The sequence below is a fragment of the Protopterus annectens genome, chromosome 5.part0, assembly GCF_019279795.1.
Source record: "Protopterus annectens isolate FY-2018-M chromosome 5.part0, PAN1.0, whole genome shotgun sequence".
NCBI lineage: Eukaryota > Metazoa > Chordata > Ceratodontiformes > Protopteridae > Protopterus > Protopterus annectens.
In genome coordinates, this window is record NC_056735.1 from 1,434,642,623 (window position 1) to 1,434,670,367 (window position 27,745).

General features: G+C 37.0%; 1 protein-coding gene across 5 annotated transcripts in view; it reads right to left on the minus strand.

The window, feature by feature from the left end:
* Window positions 1-27,745, minus strand: part of NALCN (sodium leak channel, non-selective) — a 3,563,801-nt gene that overhangs the window by 720,254 nt on the left and 2,815,802 nt on the right. For all 5 annotated transcript variants that reach the window (XM_044071239.1, XM_044071242.1, XM_044071240.1 and 2 more), the window contains exons 17-18: window positions 21,590-21,731; window positions 21,182-21,255 (exon numbers count right to left, since the gene is read on the minus strand). In XM_044071239.1, the coding sequence (XP_043927174.1) occupies window positions 21,182-21,255; window positions 21,590-21,731 (216 nt within the window). The remainder of the gene's footprint in view (window positions 1-21,181; window positions 21,256-21,589; window positions 21,732-27,745) is intronic.

Consider the following 27,745-nt stretch of genomic DNA (forward strand, 5'->3'; position numbering starts at 1 on the left):
TCCAGTATCACAAGAGAAAGTATTAGCCTTCACTATGCAAGTGCATACGAGTTTAACATAGAATAGTGAGAGGCAGTAAGTTTAAATACAGGTATTTAATATTTAATTATAAGGATGTATAACCATGCATCTAAGACCTATTTGCTTTAACTATATACATTATATACACACGGCTGTCACTAAGTGAGAGGATGTTAGTATAAGGAGGTTAGTTGTTAATGCATACACAAGGGTAAGAGAAAGTGTGGTAATAAGGTTTCTATTGTGATCTTTTATGGATTAGAGTGAAGGTAGAGATTTAAGATGAGAAGTGTCTGACCCAGGGTTAATACAGCAACGGAGGTAGGGGTATTAGAAGAAAGAAAAGTAAAGATCAGCCCAAAAGAGTAAGAAGGGAGGAGAAAGATAGACTTAGGAACAATATTATTTTAGAACTTCTCTAAGGTTATTCCAATATTTTTGAAAATAATTTTTCTTTTTGCTAGAAGTCTTCAGTTTGCTTGCCAATACATACTGAACAGCCATCGACTAGAAGTGTTTCCAAGACATTTTTGATCTGTCTAACCAGTTTAATGTAATGTAAGTTTTGAGTAGCGCACAGAGTGTCACAATAATATGTTTAGTTTCAGACTTAAAGGGACCAGGGAATATATTTAAAATCACCATTTCCCAGGATAAGGTTGACTTCATGTACCCCATTTTCTCAAGATGTGCTCTTAGGGAGCACCACAGTTTGTACACATTTTTACAGGACCAAAATATGTGGAGTGTATCTGCCACTGAGTTGGGCAGGTTGGGCAAAAAGGTGAGGTGTTTGGGTTAATTTTATTTGGGAATGATGGCATGTAACAGGCATTATTGTTTATCATGAGCTGGGTATATTTCATTTTTTGAAGGGGGTTAATTTTATTGTTGTGACAATTGCACCTAGTTTTTGGCTAAGAGTTATTTTCTTGTTTTGTCTATCCCAGTACTTAGAGAATAGTATATTGTCTTGGTGTTTTATTTTTGTTATTAGTCTATAGACATTTGAGAGCATTTTAGACCTTAAAAGAAGTTGGGTTATTAGTGTCTGGTACAGCTGAAATTCTGAGGGGAGAACTGTAATCTTGTCTGTAACCAGAGATATTAGGTATAGTATTTCTTTGATGATCATATAGTATTTTTTATTGGCTGCTAATGAAGTTACGATGGCTTCAAATGGTAAGTTTTTAATTATATAGAAGTCCCAAACTGTACAGTTCTTGATATAAGGGTAACTATCAAGATTTAACATGTTGTTACTCAGTTTGAAGTTGGGATTTAAATGGACTGGTTGGGCCATCGTTAGGGAGAGTTGCAAACTGAGAGATGTTATCAGGTTTTGAAATTAAATGATATTTTTTATTAATGTAGGGTGAATTTTATATTCTTTGAGAGTTTTAGGGTTAAGAAAAATAGATGCTCTAGGGTTGATATTGGATGCACCTATGTGTGCATTGTAGATTTTTATCCATAAGGGATTCCAGTCATTTTTTGAAGGCTGGTAGTTAGCTATGTGCACAATATGACTGGTGTTTATTATATGATAGTATGTTAGAAAATCCGGAAGGGCCAGTCCCCCTTTTATTTGGGAAGTGTTAGTTTAGTGTAACCAATTCTGACATTTTTAAGGTACCAAATAAATTTCCCTAATGTAGTATTCATTTTCGAAAAGAAAGTGTTTGGGATATTTTGATTAAGGGCAAAGAAGTGGAAAAGAATTTTGGGGAGAATATTCATTTTTATAATAGCTGCTTTTGAGAGGAGAGACAGGTTTAGATTCTTTCATCTTGTGAGGTCTTCCATGACTTTAGACCATGTTTTGTACAGATTGCTATTAATTAGTTCTTGTTGGGGGTGGGTAAATATTATACCCAAATATTTAAGTGAGTAATTAACTTTGATCTTTGTTTCTGGTATAAAAAATTATTTGTGACCGAGAGGGTTTAGGGGGAAGATTATTGATTTGTTAGGATTGATGGTATAATTTGAGCTTTGTGAAAATTTGTCTGTAGAGCTTAGGATTTTCTCTAGTTCAGTTGAGGGGAGTTCCAAGTAAATATTTAAGTCATTCGCAAAAGTGGTGTATTTCACTGGCATTTTGTATAAATAGACTGAGCGGTGAAATGTTTTTTGCTTAATTTTAACAATAGTACTTCAAGATAGATATTGAATAAGTAAGGTGATAGTGGACATCCCTGTCCTGTACCATTTATTATTTGAATTGGTTTGATGTTTTTTTGTTTATGTTTAGAGTAGTAGAGGCCTTGATATAAAGGGTTGCAGCCATTTTGATGAATTCATCAGGGATGGAGAAGCATTTCATGATTTTTAAGAGAAAGTTCAAATTTACCCCGTCAAAAGCTTTTTGGGCATCAACAGAGAATGCATATTTGGGAGATTTGTCATGCTTTGTCATATAGGTTATGACTTCAATGGATAGATTGTTATCCCAAACATGCCTATTGTTCATGAAACCTAGTTGGTCATGAGTTTGTTGAGTTCTAAGGTAGAGTTTTCCAAAGTGAAAAGGTAAAATAATTCTGTACAGAAATTAATTAAAAAGAAACAACATTGCTGATACATTTATTAAATATTTCATTAAATCAAAATAGATAATATCGTCACACCGTATAAAGTGCACTTCAGGAAAAAAAAACAGAGCTCCTAATGAAAACTATGAAATGATGCTGACACTGGCAATGTTTATATCGTCTAATAAGAAAGCATTCTTTATAAAGATGTTAGAACTCAGAAAAACAGAAACTGGATGATTAAGTTTAATCTAGGTGGTAGTTTCCTCACTAGCATCACCCAACTCTTAGCAAACTTTCTTCCTACTGAGCAGTGATAGTGTAGTTATTCAGCTACAACATATGTAACTGAGTCTGACATGTGTCCCCACTTCCAAAACAAACAAACAAATAAATAACTGTAGAGAGAGTTTCCTAAGGTCTCTAAATGGGGTGTGTTCTCACTTTTCTCTGGCACAATAAAGAACACAGTCATATCATATTTATTACATATTAGACAAAGGATTTTTCACCGATATCCTTCAAGAAAATATTGCAGCCTCCCTATTCTTAAGAGTGACAAAGTGAATAATGTTAATTATAGACCCATCAGATTAATGTGTAAATTATATGTACATTTTGAAAGGTTTATACTACATACATTGAAATTTGATATTGCTCATTTGGACATTAACCAACATGTTTTTTATAAATGAAGGTCATGTGTAACACATTTTTTGAATTTTCATGGAGACCTTGTTTTAGCATCCTGTTGATGTCATACATGTGTTTGTACGGGTCCCCTTTACATTACCGACACAACACTTCACCGACACGCAGAAGACCGAGATGAAACGACTGACAAGCAAGTTGATCGAAAAGGTGATTTGCCGACAGCCGAAAGACCGACAAGGGTAACGTGTGAGCGCGACTCGGTAAGTGTGCGATAGTGACGGAGTTAGGAGCGGTCAGGTAAGTATGCGATATTGTGGGATTTTGGGTTAGGGTGTGGGAAAGGTGAGTGTGTGGTAGTGTCGGAGTTAGGGTTCGGGTAAGGTAAGTGTGTGATAGTGACAGACTGTAGTTTAGGGACGGGTTAAGTGAGTTAGGTTTAGAGTGCAGATAGGGTGAGTGTGCGATAGTGACGGGCTTTATGTTTTAGGGTGGGTTAAGTGAGTTAGGGTTAGGGTGCAGGTACGTTAAGTGTGCGATAGTGACAGTCTTTAGGTGTAGGGGTGGGTTAAGTGAGTTAGGGTTAGGGTGCGGGTAGGGTAACTGTGCGGTAGTGTCGGACCTTAGGGTTAGGGTTTGGGTTAGGGTTAGTGGATATGTCATTGTGTGTCATGTGTAGTTTACGTTGTTTGTGTCGGTGTAATTGTGTTCGGTTTTGTGAGTTGTCGGTGTTGTGTGTTTTCGGTTATTTGGGGTCGGTGTTTTGTGTGTCGGTGAAGTGTCATTTCGGTAATGTAAAGTAGACCCATTTGTACACATGGCATTTGACTGTGTTGCTCACAAACTAATACTTAACATTTAACGAATGGAATTAATACACATCTTCATAAGTAGGTCGTAATCCATCTTGCATCTAGAAAGAGTAGGTTAAGGTTAAACAATATTTGTTCTATCTCTATAATAATAAAAAGTACATGTTCCATATAGGTGGTAGTCCTCTAAATACGAAAGACATAATAAGGGATCTGGGGACCCAAGTAGATAGTAATCTCTACTTTGATAATCACATTGCTAAAGTGGTTAGAAAATCCTACTACGTGGCCCACCTTATCACAAAAGGGTTTGCATCCAGATCAAAAAAGGTCATTGTGCCCCTCTACTCATCACTCATCAGAACCATCATAGAGTACAACACCCCATTTGGGATGTACCTTACAAGACACCTGCAACAGCTGGAAAGACCACATAAGTACCTCACCAAGAGGATCACTGGCCTCAAACAGATTCCCTATGCAGCTCGACTGCCCTATGCAGCTGTACTCAGTTGCATATCGGCTACTCAGAGGGGATCTCTGCCTGACATACAAGGCCATGTCGAACTCAAAATTGATGGACATGCTCCACCTAAAGAATACCTTATCCCCTTGAGCCAAATGCTCTAGGGATCTAAACTTCACCACAACAATAAATAGGACATGCTGGAGGGATAGATTCCAGTCCCAGAGACTTCCCATGCTTTGGAAGAAGATCCCAATCTACATTAGGCAGAGCTCCTCACTAACACTCTTCAAGTAAAACCTTGACGAGTGGATAGGAAACAGAAAGTTTACCCCAGGGATCACTTCAGTGGCTCTGCTGGACAGAGGCACAGGGAACTAATCTAAGGGGGTGGCGAAAGCCAACACATTCTGGCTAGGCTTATAAATGTCTTTGGGCAGAGAGCCTAGTACCTACCTATGAACCTATGTTCCATAGTGTTCTGTGATCAGTCCTTTTTATTTAATGTTTATCTGTCAATCTTCCCACTGTCACGTCTAGACATTGATATTTAATATCTGCAGATAATGCTTAAGTAGGTTCAATGGTTACTATTGCTCAAGGTGTAATGAAATTGTTGCATTATATGGGACTCCTTATAAGAATGGAATGGAATAAGTTTCAACACCAAATAGTGCATGGTGCTACATCTTGGTATAAATAACAATACACGTCATAATTCCATTCATAATGACATTTTACCTATATCTGACTAAATAAGGACATGGGCATTATGGAGGACAGCTCTTGAAATTCTAATGTAATAGCACTATTATTAAAAGAAAGAGTTGTTTTGCTATTAAGGCTGTTTTAAAGCCATCTCTTCTAGATGCTCTGATGTTCTGTTAACTCTTTTAAAAGTACAGCTATGTGATTAAACTTACCATGACACTAGATATTCAACTGTATCACTGCTGCAGTAAGCTTAGCGATATGGGTTACCTCCTACCTAGGATATAATGGCTGGCCAGTTTGAAAAGCGTAAGGGAAACTTTCACATGCCTAGATAACTGATAGCTTAACTTCAAAGTATGCATGCCAACTGAAAGAGGGAAGCTTAAGCCTTATTTATTTATTTATTTTACATTTGTTGACCGGGAGAGTTCAACTGGAGTACAAGTCCATTTTCAGTGGAGGCCCAGGGAGAAAAGCTCCAAGAGAACAATTTTTTACAAAACATAGTTTTAAGGACAGACTTTTGACATACAATTTCCATAGAAGAGACTTTGACATGCATATTAACTAACAGATAGGATACATTCATTCTCTATAATATAATATTACATTTTAGAAGATATTCCTAAGTTTACGATTCCTGTGATAGATTTACTATCAGAGTAAAAGCAGAGAGACGTAGAATAAGGCTCCAAGAGAGCAGATGATTCCCGCTATAGTTGAGAAGGATAACAAATTGATTCACTATATGTCTTTGCCTGGTTTTAGTTTAGAAGGATAACACATTGATTTACAATATGTCTTCTCCTGGTTTTAGTTGAGAAGGATAACAAATTGATTTACAATATGTCTTCTCCTGGTTTTAGTTGCTTTTTGAGAGCTCAGCATTGCTGGAGTAGTTTTCCCTAACTCCTGGAGAGATGGGATGAGCAGTAGAGTAACAATCCTAAGAGGGTACAGTACTATGATTGGTTGGCTTAGCAGAGTGACTTAAGTTAGGTGAAGTGTTATAATGAGACATTATTCAGGGGGTATACAGGAGCACAGTCGATTATTCAAAAAGTGAGTTTTAATAAGTTTCTTGAACTGTGATGGGGATTTGTTGTCAGTTATGTGGGCAGGAAGGGAGTTCCAGGTTTTTACTATACAGTGGCTGTAGACAGACTTACCAGCTTCATTGTTATATTTGGTTACTTTGAGGAGGTTTTGTGTGCTAAACCTCAAGGGTCTGGCAGTTGTATAGGGTTGCAAAAGACTTTGTAGGGCTGGGGTGTTTTCAGAGTCATGTATTATTTTGTGGGCTAGTGATAGTTGATTGAGTTCAAGTAGTAGTGGCAGTTCTAGCCAATTGAGTTTTTTAGGCATTCACAGTGATGTGTTATGATGGGAGAGGTTGTAGCAAATTTGGCTATCTTATTATAACAACTATCAAGTTTGTTTAGGTCAGATTTGTGGAGATTTGTAAGCAAGGGGGAGGCATAAAGTAGGGTGGATAGTAGGCGAGTCCTCGCTTTTGTAGTTTTGGAGTAGTCGGTGAGGAATTTTTTAACGGGTTTCAGTAGGCCAAGTTTTTTATGTACCTTGAAAGACATCAATGCTACATCACTGCTAGGTAAATCAAAATCAATATCCTCACTCTGGGAACAACCATATGGAGGATGTAGGGAGGGAGTGACTACTCCAACAGTGATCTATTCAAACATGTACTGTTATGATATGTTTACTTACACAACTGTACTATGTTCGTCAATGGACCACTGCTACAGTAGCCTTAGCTATATGGGTAGAGTACCACAGCTTATAAGGTTTTGGAGGAAGAAGGATGAGGGTCCAACAGTCCCTTGAGAATGTTCCCAGAATTATCTGCTCTATGTCTGGAAAAGGAGACTAGTCTTTGGTGCTTTGTAAAAGCATACATCGAGGAACAACTTGTTGCCTACAGAGTACTTCTAGATGCTACCCTTTCCAAAAAGCCATTGAAGTAGCCACAGCCTTAGTAGAATGTGCCTTTACCCTGTCTGGAATCAACTTGCTATCGTAAGAATAATAAAAGGAAATAGCATGGGACAACCTTTTGGAAACTGTCTGCTTTGACACTGGTTGTCTACCTTCATAAGAAATAAACAACTGATCAGACTTTTGGAAGGTTTCTAGTTCTGTCAAGGTAGTATCTGAGTTGTCTATGGACATCCAGAGGAGTTCCTGATTAAATTTCCATTCATGAGGGAATGTCCTAGTCTTGCTCAGCTTATCTATCACAACATTTTCTCAAACAGACTGTAAGATGCCTAGAGAGTGACATTGTACTGATTGATATATCCTAGGTTACCATAGCTAATCCGTGCATAGGGTATTATCTAGAACCCTCCCCCAAATGTTTATGTACTATATCACTGTGGTGTTTTCTGTAATTACTTGTAGAGGTCCTGGGGCTACAGATGGCTAACAAGGTTGTAATTACTGCCAACCTCTCTTTGATGCGTGAATGTTTTGTTCAGTCATTTTGTTCCAAAGATCTTGTACATTCTACCCCCAAAGCTACAGCCCTCCAAAGTCTGAGCTATCTGTTGCTACAGATTGTATTAGAGCTAGAAGGGAAAATGGGAGACCTAGACTCAGATAAAATTGTCTCTTCACTAGCAGTTCCCTTTTTACAAATCTCAAAAGTGGAATTAGGAAGTCAAGGGGTGTTGATTTTGGGACATTGCAGATTTTAGGTAGCATTGAATCTTTCTCTAGTGGAGTCTGTCTAAAATAAGCATTAGAATCATATATGTCATGATTCCTAATAACTGAGAAATTCCCCAATTGAAGTCCTGGAATGAGTGGAAAAACTCAGGAACTGAACTAGATATGGATCTCTTTTTTTCCTGTGGAAGAAAAGCTGTTTGAACCAAGGTTTCCAGGAAACATTCCAGGAATACAATCCTGTGGAAAGAATAAAACAACACTTTTGAATGTGCTTCTAGAAAACCAGTCTGCAAAGGGCATTTATTACTTGAGTGAGAGACTCCCGATGCTTTGAAAAATACTCAGCAAAGATAATCAAATCATCTAAATAAGAAAAAATGTGGGTATCTTGCAGTCTGCAGTATCATGGGAGCTAGACACTTTGTGAACACCTTTGGAGTAGTGAATTACATAAAGGGTAATGCAGAGAACAGTAAATGTAATACAGATACAGAACATCTTTAAAAAGTTTGAGATCTTTGGCTATAGGAATGTGATATAGTCATGCTTTAAATTTAGTAAAAAAAAAAAAAAAACAGAAAGGAGGGATAAAAGGAAATTGATTATGCAGGGATAGCATTTTGAACTTTGAGACTTTCATAAGCTGGTATAGAAAGGAAGCATCTAGGACTAGTCTCCATGAAGCTTCTTTATTTGGTACCAGAAACATTCATGAATCAAACTTCCCTCATCAGATGCATGATGCAAGCAGATGCTGAATGACAGATAGGAATAAAGTTTGATCTGGTGAACAAGGATTCCCCTGAGAAAGAGGAAGGAAGTCTCACTAACATCTATTCCCCTGATGATTCACTCTAAAAACTAACATGATTTAGATTATCTGTTGCCAAAGAGAGAAATGGAAAAATAGATTTTGAGAAAGACAAACGTTTCCTGAAGTGCGCATTACAATTTGAAGATAGTTATTCAGACTTGTTGGACTGTCATTGTTTCTGGGAAGCTCTTCCTTTCTTTTGGAGCCTCCTTCATTGTTTTTGAACATCTTCTTTCCAGATGTTTGCAGAGTCTACTTATTATGCTTTTATAAAAATATCCTGTGTCAGGGAAGAAACCTTTAACAAACTTAGAGAAGGAAAGGTGAAAAACACTGAGTTATCCTTTTGAATCGTTTTCCATCTCTCATCACATTTTTTCATGTCCTCAGCAGCAGATGATCCAAATATAACCTCTTTATCAAGAGAACTTAAAATTTTAGTGCTAACATCTTTAGGGAAGTTTTGGGAAAGTAACCATTCAAACCTTCTCATAACAAACCCAGTAGCAGCTTCTCTGGTAGAGGCATCAGCTGAGTCATAAGAACACTTCAAAGAATGGTTGGTTATCTGAGAAACAGAAGCAAGAAGAGCATTTAGAGAAGATTTGCCCTCAAAAGAAGGAAAGGTAGCAGAAAGGTTCCAAATATTTTCAAAAGACGCAAGCAGAAACTTTAACAATGCGAGCTTGACAATTAAGAGTCTTAAAAATAAGACTGGCATAAAATACACTCTTTCCAAAATATATCAAAAGCTTTCCAGCTTCTCAGGGTTATGACAAGGAGATCACCGTGGGGTCAGATCTCAGATTAGAAAATAAGTAACTGTAAGACTGAGGAACTTTATACAATCTATCTGCCTTCTTAAGGGCTGGAGGCTGGCAGTATGTTGCAGACTGTAATAAAAACATCCTCCAAGTGTGGAAGAACAGGAGGCTCAGCAGTAGGCCATGGAAATTCAAGTTGTAATAAATCATAATATGTAGTCAAAGACAAATTGGCTCATCCTAGATATGGCTTTGGAAAAAGAAACATATTCCAATGAAAAATCAGAAGAAATCCTCTACTCAGAAACAGACTAAGTTACCGGAGGGAGAATAATAGAATTATTTCCTCAAAATGTATTCCCTGTTCATCACACTGGCAATCTTCAGAAACTGAAGAATTCATTTTTCTCTTACCAGCAGATCCAGGATTAACTCATTCCCTCCAGTACAGCTCTTTTGAGTGTGCACCTGTAACTCCCAGCGGGAGTGGCTTGAGTCTTTAAAAAATTAGCTTATCACCTTACAGTTCTAAAAAATATTCATTGACAGAGGTCAAATATCAGTACAATTGTGTTTGCCATCATGTATGCTTCAAGAAAAAAATCTTCTGATACCTTGTATGTAGCATAGGTCTGGAATTATTAATGCAAATATGAACAAGCAATATCTGATGCCTAGGGGTGCAGTAGGAGGTAACTGCAAATGCACCTGTAGGTGTCACTCGGATGTAATGAGTTAAGAGCCTGAATTAAATCCCAAACTAAGCCCAATAAACTTCCCAATCTAAAGTAACAGAGACAGGCTAAGATAAATATTTAACTTTCTGCTTCTTTTTGACAGGGCTCTCCACAGAAAGGGACTGACTCATGTCAGGAACATCAATTCAGGTAACAGGCATCTGAGTCTGGCTAGGCAGAGAAACATTACCCACTCTTTCCTCTGAGGCTGCCAAACATGGTTCTCCCATACCCTCCAATGACACTCCAATAAGTACAGAGCATGTGTCTAACTCCAGTCCCTGGTTGCTGAAGAACTATACCTCAGGAATCCAACAAATATGATCAGTGGTTTAAGGAACCTTAAATGGCTACTGCAAGGTCACCCATCTGAAGTTTAAACAAACAAGTAGCTTGTTAAACTGGTAAGGACTGTCTGTAAAATGTCTTCTTTTCATGACAAGAGGAAAGAAAAACCCATGGACTGGTACGCTGTTCCATTTTAAAGCAAAGCAGAAAGCCTAAACTCAGGGCTGTGTTGACAGCAGCAGTCAGTAAATGGTAAGTATCAAAGTAGTGTTCTCACTAAGCATACACCATGACAAGCACATAACACACTTGCCTCCAGTGCCTACAACAATTTATACAAGAATTTATCAATAAAAATTTGAGTAAACTCCAGAGAAAACAAAACCTTACGCTAAAAATAATAAAAGAACCAGGGTCAGGCTATGAGACAGTGAAACATTTACACATAGTATATTTGGTTGGTAATGCATTGCTGAAGTGAAATTCAGCTGCACAGACATATGGATGTTACAAATTTACTGCAGGCACAGAGAAGCATGTAGCACCACAGCTCAATAACCAAGTACATGAAGGCAGGGGAAGTAATGGCTGTTGTGCCTGGTGTACTCTATATCGTTATATAACTACAGCATGTAAAAGTGCAGTTAAACATGGAGGATTTCACACTTATATCCCGGTATGTGTTTTAGACAATGTTCCTCGGATACTGTGAAGGAGGTAACTGTCTACACATACCATTAATAGAGGCACTGACTATACCATGTTCAGTAATAATGACATGCCCACTGGCTATCCTGCTGCTGATGTCTGCCATATTGCTTGTTCTCTTTTGCTACCTTGGGGGCCATGGGCATTATTTCCCCCTTGTGCACCTAGTTATTGAAGGTTATTGAAGGTGTGGGCATAGTTCTGCATGCTTCTCTATGCTTGCAGTGGACTTGCAACAGCCATGTGTCTCTGCAGCTGAATTTTATTTCAGCTATGTGTGCTCAGCCAAATGTATCTCAGTGAAATGTCTCACTACATAGCAGTCTGAACTCAAAAGAGACACTTTTTGAACTGAGAGTAATTTCATGTGGCAGTCCAAAAAGGTTAAATCCTAGGAAAGAATGTATCTGCCCATCCTTGAAAGCTCACAAAAGGTGCACTCTTCTGTAGCAGGACATCTTTGCAGGTCTTGGTGCCCAGACCACTGATTTCCTTCTGCCTAGTTCAAGCTGTCAATAGTCTTGGCATATGAAGAGTAACTTAAGCTTTGGAAGCTGGATGGCTTATTCTAAGCAGGATATTATCCACATAGCAAAGGCCACTGCGACAGTGGTCTAATAATGAACATCAATGGGGACACCAGTCATAAAATATGGGGCATCATTTTGTATTGAAATACCTCAAAAATAAGAAAGATATAAAGGATACAAATATTTTATAGTAGAAGAGGTGCTAGTAAACAAACCTTTAGAAAGTGGAAGCAGCCAACACTTGTTTAACCTTCAGCATAACATTTTATTGCAAGATATTACAGTACTTTTGTACATTGCAACAAGTGGAACATACGTCTTTAAGGGTTACCATTGGACAACAAAATAAGGAATTTAAATTGCATAAAAGGCACATCCAATAGAAAATAAAATGTTTCTTTATTCTTTTCAACCATTTGGGTTTTGAAATTAAAACTATCAATAGTTATTTTTATGGTATGGATTTACCACTTCCAGCAGTTCTTCACCAGTTCTAGTAAGGCAACAATTCTCTCTCCTTTTCAACAGCAGTACAAATGCAATAAACAAAATGCTGCTGTTCCTTTTCTGCTACTGAGGCTTCAGTAGCTGTATGCCCTCCCCATCCATTTGGATCTAGCCTTAGTGAGCAACTGAAGCTTAACAAAACAGGGCAATATTTCAGTCCTTTTGCTCAAATGTCTCTCTGACAAGTGGCAAAAATCAACCAAACAGCAAACATTAGTTTCAGTTATGAAGTTTCCCAGTGACACACAGGAGCAGAAAACTACTAACAAGATGAAAATTCTTAGTTTTTATGTCTTATTATTGGCTCTACACCTTTCACAATCTCTTGTCGACAAAACCCATGTGCAAATAGTAGGGTAAGTTCAGGCAGACAGTCTTTAGGCACAAAACCATAGATAAAAAAAAGACTGTTATTGCTAGTTAAGACAGGTAAAACCAGACTTCTGTCAAATGGCAAAATGAACAGAAAGGGACTTACTGCTGACTTGGACACACATGAAAAGTGTTATTACTAAACTGGATCTAGTCCAGGCCAAAAGTACTAGTAAAATGTCTTGAGGTGAACAACTCTCTCCAATGAATTGAAAACTTTTTGTTTTCCTACCACTCTTGTAGGATATGAAGCTTTCAGTCTCATCAGGTTCTTGAAGTACACATCTCCCAACAACAATGTGCTTTCTCCTCTTCCAGATTCTCCGGACTCCTCTGGAACACATACACTGAGTTTCTTTGATGCTACAACTTCTGCTACTGATTATATAGGTATTGCCTCTCCCCATACCTACTTATCTGCTTGATAGGTGAGGGCTTATAGGACTAGCTGTTTAGCAAAGCCTATCAAATTACAACACCTGTTTTCAGTGTTCCATTTCCCTGCCAGTACTATCTACCATGCACCTCTGAGTAATATCTTCATGCGATATTACAAAATTAAAGCTGCACATAATTTCATACAGGTTATTTTCTGGAGACATGAATATACTCTTCAAATATTTAAAATAAGACTATGTAGCCAGAAAAGTGGACATTACCTTCTTAAACAACCAATATTTTGGTATGGGAACTTAACAATGAATTGGGAATCCCCATACACCTGGAAATTAAATATACTAACTCTGTGGTCACATAAACTCAAATAAAGGGTGAAAACCCTTGAATTGTGTAATGGTCAAGCTAATGAACTTTGAGCATTATATAATTTGACAAACTGTACCACTGGTGAAAAATACCAGTGTTTTAGAATGAGATAAAATTGTGGAATGATAATTCATATCACTAAAAACATATCTATTTGTATATCTAAATCTATCTGGATATCTATCTATGTATATATATATATATATATATATATATGTGTGTGTGTGTGTGTGTGTGTGTGTGTGTGTGTGTGTGTAAAATGCACTTTGAATAATAATTTGATATTTTTTTGTTGAAAAACAAGAGAGAGATGAGAAACATTTCATGATTACTGATTTTTTCTGCAGCCAAAATATTAAGAGGCATGGCAGAGATAAAGTGCAAATTGCAGAGATGTGCAAATACAAAGGATTGCTTACTATAAAATTGCAGGTAATTCGCAACTTGTTTTATAGTTGATTAATGTGCCTGGAACACAGTTTTTAGCAACAAGTCATAATGTATAAAGTCCTGCTACACTGATGATTGCATTTTATATATGATTATGTAATGTTTTTCAAAGTTATCTCAAAGACCATTACATCATGAATGTATCTTATAACATGAGATTTCTTGCTTAAGAGCTTGCCAACATATACAGGCAAGTGAGGATCACCATATGCATTCCTTGTTTTAGGGATGTGTACCAACTTTTCCTATTGTATTCGTTGTTTTGGGGATGTGTACCAACATTTCCTATTGTATTCGTTGTTTTGGGGATGTGTACCAACTTTTCCTATTGCACCACAGTACAGGATTAGCCAGAGAAGGATACTTGGCATTTTAAAGGAGTTTACAGGCAAAATGTCATCTGAATTATGGACAGTTTTTGGTTAAAATCCAATGGTTTTTATACTACAGGGAGGTCTAAGAAAGGATTTGTTCTACAGTGACATCCTATAGCATTGCTTGCTACCCTTAAGTAATGCATCTCGACCTTTATACAGCCTACCTATTTTTCATTAGTTTTGCACACAGCATTATCAGTATGTCTTTTGGGCTATAATGGTTACTATCTCTAGCAATTTTGTTGAGGTTATGTTCTCATTTGGTTTCTTGTTCAACCAGGTTAAAAAAAGATGTCTTTAAATGGGACATAGATACTGGAATTGTCAATGGATAGGACAGCAAGGTTAGACCATCAGTAAATTTGATTCTGGCTCGAGAAGGGCATAGTTTCGCTTTTAGTTTTACTAAGATGTTATCCATAAATACTAAGTCATAGGTTCAGTGATTCAAAGCTGGATTACAGTTCTGTACTGACCCTGCCTATCGACTGTGTTATGTGCAAGAAGGATTGCAGAGTCATCAGAATATTGGATTGGTTTTGTTTCCTCACAATGACAGACAATGTCATTCACAACTAGCAAAAAATGAGTGTCATGAGAATTGATTCCTGGAGACTCTCACAGTAAAATAACAGTAATGGCCAGCTGTTGTGAGATGATATTGTTCCATCAGGCCGATTAGAGCCTTTTTTTTCCAGTTTTCAGATCATCTAGTGGCACCAGGGGAAAGGCCAATACTACTTAGTTTTGTGAGATGTGCTGCATGGTTCATGGTATGGAATATTTTGCAAAGGTCAAAGGCTTTCAATGCCATTTCCCATACTGGTATCATACATATGTGGTCAGATGGATAGCAAACTGTCTGAAAATAGAATCCACATAGTGCAAGTTGCAGGTGCCTCATCAGAATATTTGAAAGTGACAAGTGGTGTCACTCAGTGCACACTTCTGGGATCTCGCCTTTTTTGGTGTTTACCTCTCAGATCTCCAAACAGAGAGCTGAGACCTTTGGCTAATAAAGTTTGCACACAATTTCAAACTTGAGGCTGTTGTTGAGTCACCCCTGACTCCCAAACTTTCCAGAATGAAGTCTCTCTAGTAAACTTTTGGCATAGTAAAAATAGGCTCAAACAAAATGCACTTTTGAAAGACAACACCTCCCATCATTATACTGTCTAGACCAGTTGTGTCCAACCCGCGGCCCGCGGGCTGGATGCGGCCCTCAGAGCTCTTTCATGCGGCCCGCGACCCGTTAAGTACCCGTTAAGAACGGTTAAGTAGTAATTAAACTTTTTTTCCGTGTGTCTTCACGTCCACGTCCTTTAACTTTTGTGCGCATGCGCCACAGTACTTGTTTCCCTTTTTTTTCATGCCAGCATCTTTCAGCTGGTCTGCGCATGCGCCAAAGCACCGTCCTGTCGTTTTTTTGCGTCGCTAGATACATTCGTGATAAACAGCTTGAAGGAAGAGGATTGTGATCGTGGTGAAGGGGGATTATTATATTTATTAATTTAATTAATACATACACTGACTACACATCTCCTGCAGTAACAGGTAAGTCGTTAAAGCCTAGTATTTATTCAAATGGTGCTTCAGGTCAGGAGTTGAATTACCTTACTTAGATCTTCCAAAGACATGTGACTGTGGAATCAAGAAACTTTTTGTTAAAAAAGAGAGAAAGAGACTGTTATCCTAACATCTTCAGCCTGGTTTCTGGAGTGTACAAAGTGGAACTACATTTCTGAAATAAAACTCAAGATGAAATCCATTTAAACAATGCAACGGCTGGCTGGATGTGTATGTCATAACTTTTACAGTATGTATTTTGCTTGTGCTTGTCATAGTCATATGGAAGGAAAACTTAAACCGATGAGTGCCATGTTACCATCCACACTGCAGCCCTGTCATTGCTGTGTGGATGGTAACATGGTAGGTGTTTTTTTTTTGCTCTTCAGTATACATGAGACTTTTTTTTTTTTTTTTGGTCCTCACTTGCCATCTACAATAATATATTTTACATGCGGCCCCCAGGTCATTTCTGTTGACTCAATGCGGCCCTTACAACTGAAAAGGTTGGACACCCCTGGTCTAGACAATACATCGTTACAAAACAAAAATGTAATTAGGGATCCAGGTACTTAGTTCGATAGCTCCCTCTCTTTTTGACCATCATGTGACAATTGTTGCCAGGAAATCCTTTTATTTAGTTGTCAGATAACTGACAAAGGAATATCATCAAGGTCTAAAGAGGTAATAATTCTCTTATACTCTGCATTGATCAGGCCAGTTATGAACATATCAAACAATTAGACCCCAAAGGTTCATAACAAAAAAGACCACAGGCTTAAAGTCTCTGAGCTACCAAGGTAGACTGGAATCTCCATTCCTTTATTCAATATCTTATAGAGTTTTGAGGGGAGATTGTTGTCTTGCTTACCGGACCACTAGAGACATGATTGTCCTGAATTTTCTCTTTTTCTATAAGACCACTATCTCTACCAATACTTGAACCAGGGACCTAAATATTCACCGACAGAAACAAAAAACATGGTGGAGGGAGAAGTGTATAACCCAATACCTAAGCTTCCCCTGCAAGTTAAGCAATGTGAATCAATATTTTCTTTTAAACATAAACTAGATGGCCATTTGAAGAGATTTTAAACCCTCCAAGGATGTACACGGTTTCTTTATTATAGCTTTTCAAATGGAGAAATTTACATTTGCTTGTATTATATCTTTTTCTAGCTGATTTTCTGACTCTCCAATGTCTGCCTAGTTAATCCTTTTCAGCACTTTCAGTCCTGTATGACACACATATACACACACACACACACACACACACACACACACACACACACACACACACACACACACACACACACATTGAAGTGAGCAGTCCAAGGAATGTCCCTTTTTAGTACATCCCTAGTAACCTCTTTTATTCCTGGTTCTATAGCGTTTAACCACTGATTCACCCAGTTCAATACTTTTCCCAACTTAAACCACCAATTTGATTCCCCAGTAGAATCCTATGATAAATTAAGTGGAATGCCTTGTTTATTTATTTACTGTCATTTCATTACTGGGAAAGACTGACTGGGTAGGTGCCCGTCTGGGGAGAAAAGCTCCAACGAATTACAAAATCATTTTAAGAACAATAATTTTACAATCTTCAAAATAATATAAAAACATCTACAGTTCAAATAATTATATCAAATTAGAACGTGAAAACATTAGTTAAGAATAAATACAACTTATATGACAATGATTTAATATTTGCAGAACTTTTAGTGGGTTTATAGACAGATTAAAGGTAAAATAGTTTATACAAACAGGAATTTCAATATGAAGTGAGAGGAAAAAAACAGGGTCATGGCGTATATAGAAAGAGTTAAGGTGTATGGATATTATATCCACTAGACTTTCCTGTCTAGTCTTTCAATCAAAAGACATGTAACTGAATCAGGTTAGTTTGAAAAAATAGTTTTGGCTGCAAATCCTTTATAACTCTGATTATATAGGCTGTTGTCCTCCAGAAAGCTGTGAGCCTTTCTCTAGCCATCTTCTGTATGATCTTTCCTAACACTGAGATCAGGTTGAACAGTTTATCGAACTCATGGGGACTTATGGACCCTGTGTTCTCTAAAGGCTTAACCTTGGTGTTCCTACAATTCTGTGGCATCACCCTTCTTGGGTTTGTTGAGAAGATCATCAATGGGCGATATCGTCACCTCTGCTTGATGTTTCGCCATCCTAACAGAAGTAGCCTTGTCCTTCCTTAATGGCAGTAGTTTCTTCTCCAGCACTGCTTAATGCATTATCCAGTCTATTTGCCTAACTGAAGCCATTTCTGCATTCTATTTGATAAGCTGTGATAGAAATTATTTCTTCACAATCTTCTTGTGCTCCCTTGCTTTTCTTTCACTCTGCACTCTTTGCATAATTTATTTCTATCCCAGCATTCTCCACTCTCAGGTACATACTGAAGACCATGTTCATTTCCTTATTACTATTGCCATTTCACCTTTTTAAATCTTTGAACCTTCTGACCTGCCAGGTTGTTTTGCCTTTTTGCATTCTCAAATCCATTCCTAGTGTTGGTGCTGTTTTTATAATACACATCCTGTAGATCCTTTCTTGGCCTTTAAAACATCTGTGATACTGCCCTTCAACTTCACTGACCCTTTCTTTCTAATTGCTTACTTTAGATAACCTCTTGTGCATACCCTTTCAAATTCATCCCTCACTAGATCTTATTTATCCTTTTACTGTCCACTACTCCCAAATCCTTGTTCACTACATACAAAATTGTTATATAGTCTGCTCTAGTATAGTCTCATATCACTAAGATGTTTTCCATTATTGTTCTTGACATTATATTAACCATACTTTCAAGTAGTCACTGCTAATATGATAGCCTTCAGACCTCTGCTCCTTCCTTTTTCTTCTAGCATAATAAAATATTTAATACCATCCCCTTCTTTATGCATTCTGTCACTTACTCTGTAAAATACTCCTTATAAATCCCTTCTTCTAAGTGATTTTACCTCATATCTCTGGATGGTGGAATACCCAGTGTGATGCAGTAAGCTGTGGTCTCCCATTATGTCATTGGGATTTTAAACTTCATCCTCTCTTTTGAATCTTTTTCCTCTACTGCAGTTGGTTGCACTTCTGTTCTGATTCTGGCACTGTTCTCCTCTAGTTCAGTGTTAGAAAACACTTCCTGTCATTTCTGAATTAACAATGTGCTTGCAAAGTATTTTAGAATTTTCCATGGCTCCTGCTGCTTTGTGCTGTGTTATATAGATCTTTGTAAGCCCTACTTCAGTGAAAACATCCTGCTCCACTGCTACTGGGACTCCTGCAGAAAGGGTGCACTCTTTAAAAAAGCCACATAGCCTCTCTCTGTCTATTCTTCTCTGGTTTACTGCTTTAAACTTTGTTTAACTGCTAGAGAAGAGCTAGTCAGTATTACTGATGTATATGTAGGTGGTGTATGATCAGGCCTTGCTTCTGCATGCTGTATGTAGCTGCAGAAAACATCTGTAGATTTGTACTTTATATCTTCAAAAACACACAATTTTTTTACTCTGTAAACAGTTTACATGGCTTCCAAAGGAGCACACTTGTGCTGGGTATTTTATATACATACTGCTAATTTTGGGTAAGAGCCCACAGTGGTGCAGCGGTTAGCAATGTCGCCTCACAGCGAGAGGTTCTCCAGTTCGATTCTCAGCTGGAGCACCTTCTGTGTGGAGTCTGCATGTCCTCCCCGCGGTTGAGTGACGTTAAAGATATGCAGGTAGGTGGGTGTGCCTTCTTTGAAGGTTGGGCATTGGGCTGGCACTTCAGCACCGTAAAACTCCACTGCCAATCATTAGAGGACTGGAGTTCCACTGTGGCGACCCCTAACCAGGAAAAGCCAAAAGACATTACTTTTACTGCTAATTTTGGCTAAGATGACCTTTAACTTACAAGAAAAATGAGACCAAAGGAAAACTTGAATTCTTAAATCTCCTGACTTTCATTTGCTATCTGATGTCCTCACAGAAAGGAATCACACATCACTAGAAGTACTCTATTCTCGTATGCTAGCCTTAGCTCTACAGCATCCTTCTTTTGACTTTTGTGACTATATTACACATCAATACCTTAAACATTAACACCAGAAACTGTTTATAAATGTACTATAACTAAATTTAAAAGCTGATAGAATTACAGTATTATAGTATTTGAGATTAAATCAGCTATGGAATACAACAACTTGTGTCTGACAATCTCTTTAATGCATTATAAACCACGGTGTCAGGTATTTTCAAGCATTGCTGTCGAAGATCTATGCATCTATTTGTCAGTTAAGCAATCAGTAAGAATAATAAAACTGGGACTGTCTATAATATGCGCATACTGCATCTAGTAAGTTGTATTAAAAGCTGCATTTTCATTATCATGGGCTGTGCAGAAAAATAATTCCTTATGGCCAATAGCAACCATCCATTTATAAGTTAATTAAATGAAACAAATAAATACTTACAGTCATTGTGAAGGAATATGAGCTGAAATTAAAGCTAATTCTACTAAAAGGAAATGGCACATTAAATTACTTATAATTATTTTTAGTTATTTGTGATTCTGTAGATGAGAAATTTTCATTTTGGTGCTTTTGTAGTGATTTCATCTTATTTTCCAAACTAGTTTTTTTACTTGAATTATTTTTTTCACTGCAGTAACTCCTCATACCCGCTGACACTATGCCAGCCTAAATTACATCAACTTTGAAAGAAAGACAAAAAGTGACACGATGTATCACACAAGTCTGCATTGCACTGCAGCCCACAAAAAATTCCTTTGGTTAACATACGAGTCTGGATCTTGTTCCCTTAATCAGAACTGACAAAACAGAAGCATCCTTAGAGAAATGTCATATCGGACTTGTTATTTGTTATGTAGTATATTCAATGCAATGTGGTGCATCAAGACAGGCATGTGCATAACGCTAAGGTGTTTCTTGGTAATAAATGTCACACCTTCGTGATGACATTGCTATGCTTAGGAAACATAACTAGCAATTATAATCCTAAAATAATTATTATTAGACTCTGTTGCATACAAGTGAAACAAGTAGTATGCCTCTCCAGACTAAATAACTTCTGTCATTATTTAGGAGGTATTAAGAAAAGCCAAATCAGGCAATACATATGTTGTAACCTAGTTTAACTTGGTTGAGTGCTTATGATGCGTGGACTTTCAGCTGATTGCAATTTGTTTTGTTTGCTGCAGTAAACTTCACCATAATGCCAATGAGACTTGGTATATAAAGACACAAAAGATGCATTTACAGCTTTGTTGAATATCATGTTACTTTTTAGCAAAACATAAAATAATCACAATATAACTGGCTTAATGGTTTAAAGCTGTCATTCTGCTATGATAATGTTTGCAGTAGTAATACTGTATAAAGCAGCATTAATGCTCACCTAAGGATTTTATTCACAGCACCTTCCTTTTCTGAAAGATTTCTGGCTCTGATGCTGAACACAGACTTCCGTAACTAAAGAGACAAAATGCATTTTGTTACCTATCTTCATTTAATATCTCACTGTGTCTCAGCTATAATCATGTTTATATAAGGAAAGGCGCTGATCACTATAAACAAGGATAATATGCGATCTAACAAAATAAAGTGTATCTAAATGCTATTCTAAACTAAGTTAAGCACACAGTGAAATAGAAGGGAGAACTAGTAGCTTTTTTTGTGAAATGCACTCAAACTATTTTTGTGGTATACTGATTTCAGTAGTTGTACATTCATTTTGGCAATGTGTTTATTTTTTTATCCTTTATTTATTATAATGCATGAGCTGTTCTTGTTTTCCATTGTTTACCTTCTGGTCCATGTATTTATTTTCCTCAATTCCAGACCTTTTTGAATGATCACATGATGATGAAGATGCAGATGGGAGTCTCCGTAACAAACAACTTGTATCCTGCTGCTGACGATCAATAAACTGCTTCATAAAACTTTCTCTTTAGGAAAAAAAAAAACAAGCAAGTCAGGCTCGTCTTTGAAGAAGGAGACAAAGCTCAGATCATTATTCTGATTTTCAATTAAATCAAACAACACTCACTGAAAAAGACACAGTTTATTAGAAATAAGGTAGAACTCTATAGAAATAACGTAAATACTCTCCTGACTGACTCACTATGGTGAATGTGTTTAATGTTTGATTGATTGTATTCAGTGATTGATATATTTCTTTAAGACTTCTAAGCAAGTGTACTACCACCTCCAGCCATATTAGTTACAAGGGGATGGTACAGTACAGATCATTATATGTCTTTATAACAGATTAAAACAACTAAAGAAGTACAATTGCACAAGACCTACTTAAATGTAGCAGAAGATGTTCAGATTCCTCATTGCCACAGTATATTTTATCTTATGTGCCAAGGTAACCCAGTACTAGCCAGCATCCCAAAGTTTAGAATCTCCCCCCCTCTGTCTCTTCCTGTGACAGCTGATTGGCTGAACATATCCTGAAAGAAAGTCTTCAGCTGTCACAGAAAGTGAATGTTCAGGCTTTTTTTGCTTCCACAGAGAAGGACAGGAAAGTACCTGAAATCAGAATCACCTAGCATGTGTAAATTCAGAGCCAGTCACAATACCATATAAAAAAAAACAAATCCAACAACAACTGAATCCAAGAGGTTGAAACCCACTTTAACTGTGCACAGTCTAGGGGATGGCAGGTGGGTGTTGCCACTGATGCAATGAGGAATTTGAACATCCACAGTAACACTTTACACAACTGTACTATGTTCATCATTCCCACTCACTCATTGGCATTTTGAGTAGATTCCTAAAGCTTACTCTACCTGGCAGGTGGAAGGATAGGGATCCAGGAATCCCTTGAGAATGGTCCTAACAAAGTCTGCTCTGGACCTTGAAAAGTAATCCAGTTTGCAAAGGTTTGTGAAGGTATGAAATGAGGACCAGGTTGCTGGCTCTAGAATGCTTCTGGAGTTCATCCCTTTCCAATATGCCATCAAACAGGATGAAGCCCTAGTTGAATGAGCCTTAACATAGTCTGGAAGAGAATTTAGCATGACTGGAGCAACTGAAAATTATAGGAGAGGACAACCATATTGCAATAGTTTGTTTAGAGACAGGTTGAATTTTATCAGCCCCCATTACTAAAAGGCTTTGCTCTGTTAGGCTAGTACCTGAGTTCCTGGAGCTTTTCAAGAAGGCTGCACACTAATGAGCTGCTTAATTTCAGTTCCCCAGTGTGAAAAATGAAATTGATAGATAAGGGCTAGTAATTCTGACTGTTTTAGTAAATTTCAGTCACTGGCAAGTAAGGACACTGCCTGGAAGCCAGCAAAGAAGAAACTTAAGAGAGCCTGAAAGAAAATCAGCTAGAAAAGGTAAAGAGAAAACTCTAACTGGAATAATCCTGCAGCTGTTTAGCTAATAAAGTTCAGGCTCCAACACTGGTACAAGAGATGGCTTCCAGTAATTCAGAGGAAAAATAAATTAAATGTGCTGAGTTGATTGAAATACATGAAACATTGAATAAGTATACCAACTCAACAGCACATGGCTGGAAAATGGAAGAAGCTTTAAACAGCTATTCAGATGAACTGATAAAACTGCAAAAGTCAGAGGTCAAAATGAAGAAAATGTTGGCTGAGTATGACCGCTCAAGAAGTCTGTTTCAAAAAATGGCAGAGTTAGAGGACAGAGCAGGATGAAAAATACCTGAGATTTTCTGCTGTACTAGAGAAACTGGAAGGAACAGGCTGTATTAATTTTATGACAGCACAAATAAGTAACTAGGCTGGTATTTTACAGCAGGATTTGTTAATTGAAAGGGCACATCTTTTGTATGTTCTAAACCTGTCCATGAGAAAGCAACCAAGACCTATATTAGTAAAGATGAAGCCATGCCAATAGAAAGAGTCAATCCTGCCAAAACTGTGGAAGAAGGGCAAAATATTGAAAACTGGAGACAGTAGAGTGTATGTAGAAAATGATTATTTACTGTACATCATGCAGAAGGGTAACAAATGTTTTCCAGCAATCATGGAATGTCAAGAGAGGTTTGAGATTCAATCTGCTCTATTCAGCTGTCTTCAGAATATTTTTTCCCAGAGGACAAAAGTCATTTTTTGATGCAGACTAGGCTAAGGGGGAAACATAAATGTTTGTCTGACAAGGGGTGAGCAAGCAAACAGAAGGGGACTCTGTTTCTCATTCTTCTGGTGGTAAGGCTCATAGAGAGACTTTGGCAATGAAACTTTTCCAGTGTTCCAAACGAAAATGCTTGAGAGACAGAAAAAAGCACAAGCTGGCTACAAGATTCGGGAGTACCTTGAACTTGAAATGGAGTTTGGGGTTGGGAGATAGAGATGAACAGGAAGAAGAACAGCAACACTGAAATTAGTGAATAAATGTGAGACTATAAAGCATCAATCACATTTGTGTAATATGGCTTTAAAATAAAAAGAGCCTGAGAAAGATTTGATTTTTTGATGACTTTATTAAACGTATTGGAGGAATAACAGACATATTTCACATTCCATGTCAATGAAAAGGAACAAAGAAGGAGATAAGGGGAAAAAGTAACTGTAAGTAAAATAATGTTTATTCTTAACAGTATTTTATAACACATTTTAATATATAAATTGCATGTTATATAACAAGATACTTCCAGTTATTGCTGCATGTGATAAAGATACTAAAGTAACAAGTGCCTTTTTCTTCTTTATTTAGTTTTAAGAAATATAAGCATTATAATATGAAAAGAGAGGAAAGATTAGACAAAAGCAAGTTTATGTTAATATGCTGCAATCTTGGGTTGCTGAGGCAGACCGTGGAGTGTAAAAGTTGTTGTTGTTGTGTCTTTCGGCTTTTCCCGGTTAGGGGTCACCACAGCTGAACTCTGGTCTGCTAATGATTGGCAGTAGATTTTTACGTGCTGAGTTGCCAGCTCTGATGCACAACCTTCAATGAAGGTACTCCCATTCACGCATGTCTCCACACAGAAGACGCTTTAGCTGAAAATCGAACAGGACAACGTCTTACTGTGAGGCGACAATGCTACCACAGCACCACCACCACAGTGTGGAGTGTAAAAGTATACGGATTATAATATATGTAGATCTGATATGTTTTTTCTTATGTTTGCATACGTGAATACGTGGATGAAGGCCCTTGGCTTAAACTAATAAGCTTTTTTTGTAAGCAAATAAATAGGAGAACACTGAATGTAATGAAAAGTTTTTCTTTAGCAAATAAATATTCAGTTTGAGAAGTCTGTAGCTGAGGGAGATGTACATTTTATTTTCAGGTTTCCATGGAGACAAGCTACATGAAAGCCAGAGTATATTTTAAGGCTAAAAGTTAATGCTTTAGAAAATATACAGGCTGTTTTTCACATCTGGGAATAAAGGTAAGACAAAACAGACAGCAATTAGTGTAAGTAGGAGAAGAATCTGTAACATGCATCTTAGCATGGATAACCTTAATTTTAGATTAGGTTTGCCTGCATGTGTGCAACTGCTGATTTATGACAATTGTTCCTATCAGGAGGATTAAACATCATTATTTGAAGATGTACATAGTTTTGTGTTTTAGTTTTAAGTTAATAGGTTATAGGGGATCTGGGGAGATGTTTGTTTTTTTTTTTGTTCGAAAGTTTTCATTAAAACACAAAGTCTTGTAAAATGTGACATATGTTCAAATGGAGATGACAGAAACAATTGTATGAAATATCAACCTGCCAAACATTAGTAGGTACATGTAATACAAAAACTGGAAATGGACATTTAAAAAATCTGTCATATATAACAGGTAGGAATAATAACTACTTATTATAATGGCTGCACCAAACATATTATTTTGGAACATGAATAGCCTCACAGGTATAAATGAAAAGGAAAGAGTATTGAATTATATTAAGAAATGCAGAGTGCAAATAGCAGTGCTACATGCGACACACTTAGTATGAAATAAGCATGTGAAGTTACTAAAGAAAGGATTTCAGGAGGGATGTCTAGCAGACTATCAGGGACAAAGGAAAAGGAAAGTACTTATACTAATTGCTAAAGGAACTCCAGTAATTATAGAAGAGGAGAAAAAAAGATAATAATGGTAGATTTGTGGTAGTAAGGGGTTACTGGCAAGGGAAGGAGATTACACCGGCATTTATTTATATTCCACCTAAAACTGTTATTATGGAGCTTAAGAACATTTTGGGAGAAATTATCAGCTGTCAGCAGGAAATATTAGCTGTAGGTGGGGACTGGAATTTGATTTGCAAATTTTGGGAGAAATTATCAGCTTTCAGCAGGGAATATTAGCTATAGGTGGGGACTGGAATTTGATTTGCAACAGTAAGGATGTATCTGGGGGACTTAGAAGGGAAATATAAAAAAGAGGGTATATTTCTGAAGAAATGTATGAAAATATTTGGTATGGAAGACATGAATTCACCAGTAGGAACTTGGAGATAATATACATATTATTCCTCAAGGTACAATAACAGGACTAAACTAAACAAAAATTATATTCCACAGGAACATGTGCATTTAATTAAAAGCTTCGACAGACATCCAATAACTATTTCAGATCATGCACCAATAACATTTAAGATAAAAATGCAGGGTAATAAAGTAAAAAATAAGACACTGACACTTCCCCACCTACCTGTTAAAAAGAGAGGAATTTAAAGAATGAGTAGTGGGAATTGTTCAACAGTTATTAGGAAAGATAGAAATGTCTTCAGATGTCACAGCTAATGAATTGGATAAAAATAAAAGTGGAGTTTAAGAATAGAGTAGAAATAAAGAGAGATATAGTTAAGTAACTGGAATTATTTAGAGGGTCTGACAAATGTTAAAGTATTGCAGTATAAGGGGAGCACAAAGCTTTTAGCACAATGATTTAGCCAACAGAAAGTGGAATGTGCTATTGCCAAATTTAGAGAGCCTATAACAAGAACAACTAGAGATCCTGTAGAGGTATTAAGAGATATTTTGGAAATTTTATGAACATTTGTATAAAGCAGAGATATGTGGAAATCAAAAAAGAGCATAAATGGAAATTTTTATGCAAGACTTAAGTATGCCAATGTTAGAGATAGGCGAGACTGAACAATTAACAGTTAAGATAGGAGGGGATGAGATAAAAAAAGGTGATGTATAATCAATATGCAGGAAAGTCTACAGGAATAGATGGTATTCCTGCGGATGTTTGTAGGCTAGGAGAAAACAAAGTGATTAAGATCTGAAATGTTTTGTGTAACAGTATTTTAAAAGGAGGGGAAGCTCCAGCATCCTGGAAGAAAGTTGGCTGTAATACTAAAGACAGTAAAGAGCCTTAAGATCTAGTTTCATATAGACCCATCTCATTTTTAAACCATGATTGTAAAGTGTTTCTGCCTATAATAACTAAAGGAATGGCAAAAGTGTTAGCAAAATTGATAGATATGGATCAGTGTAGTTTTATGGAGGGGAGGAAAACAGTTGACAACATTAACAGGACAATGATGATCCAGAGGGATGCAGAGTATTAGAACATACTGCTGCTGTTGGTGGGTCTTGATGCAGAGAAAGCATTCAACAGAGTAAACTGGTTATGCTTAGGGCAATGGAAACATCTGCATTCCTTGATACAAATGTAAGGCTAATTAGATGAATATATGAGGGATCAGAGGCAAAATTTAAAGTGGGGGTTCTTTCTGACAAGTTGTATCTGAACAGAGGGACCAGGTAGGGGTGTCCTCTTTCCCTTTTGTTATTTATATTTAGAGTCATTGGCAAAGAAAATAAGGGACTCAGAAATACAAGGATATTATTTATTTGTTGACATTTGATTACTGGGAATGTACGAGGAGGCCCGAGTCAAAATATCTAAATTATTACCAAACATTTTAAGAACAATAATTTTACAGTCTTCAAAAATAAAACAAAAACATCTGCAGTTTTAATAATTATAATACAAGGTATATGATAATCATGTAATATTTAGAAAACTT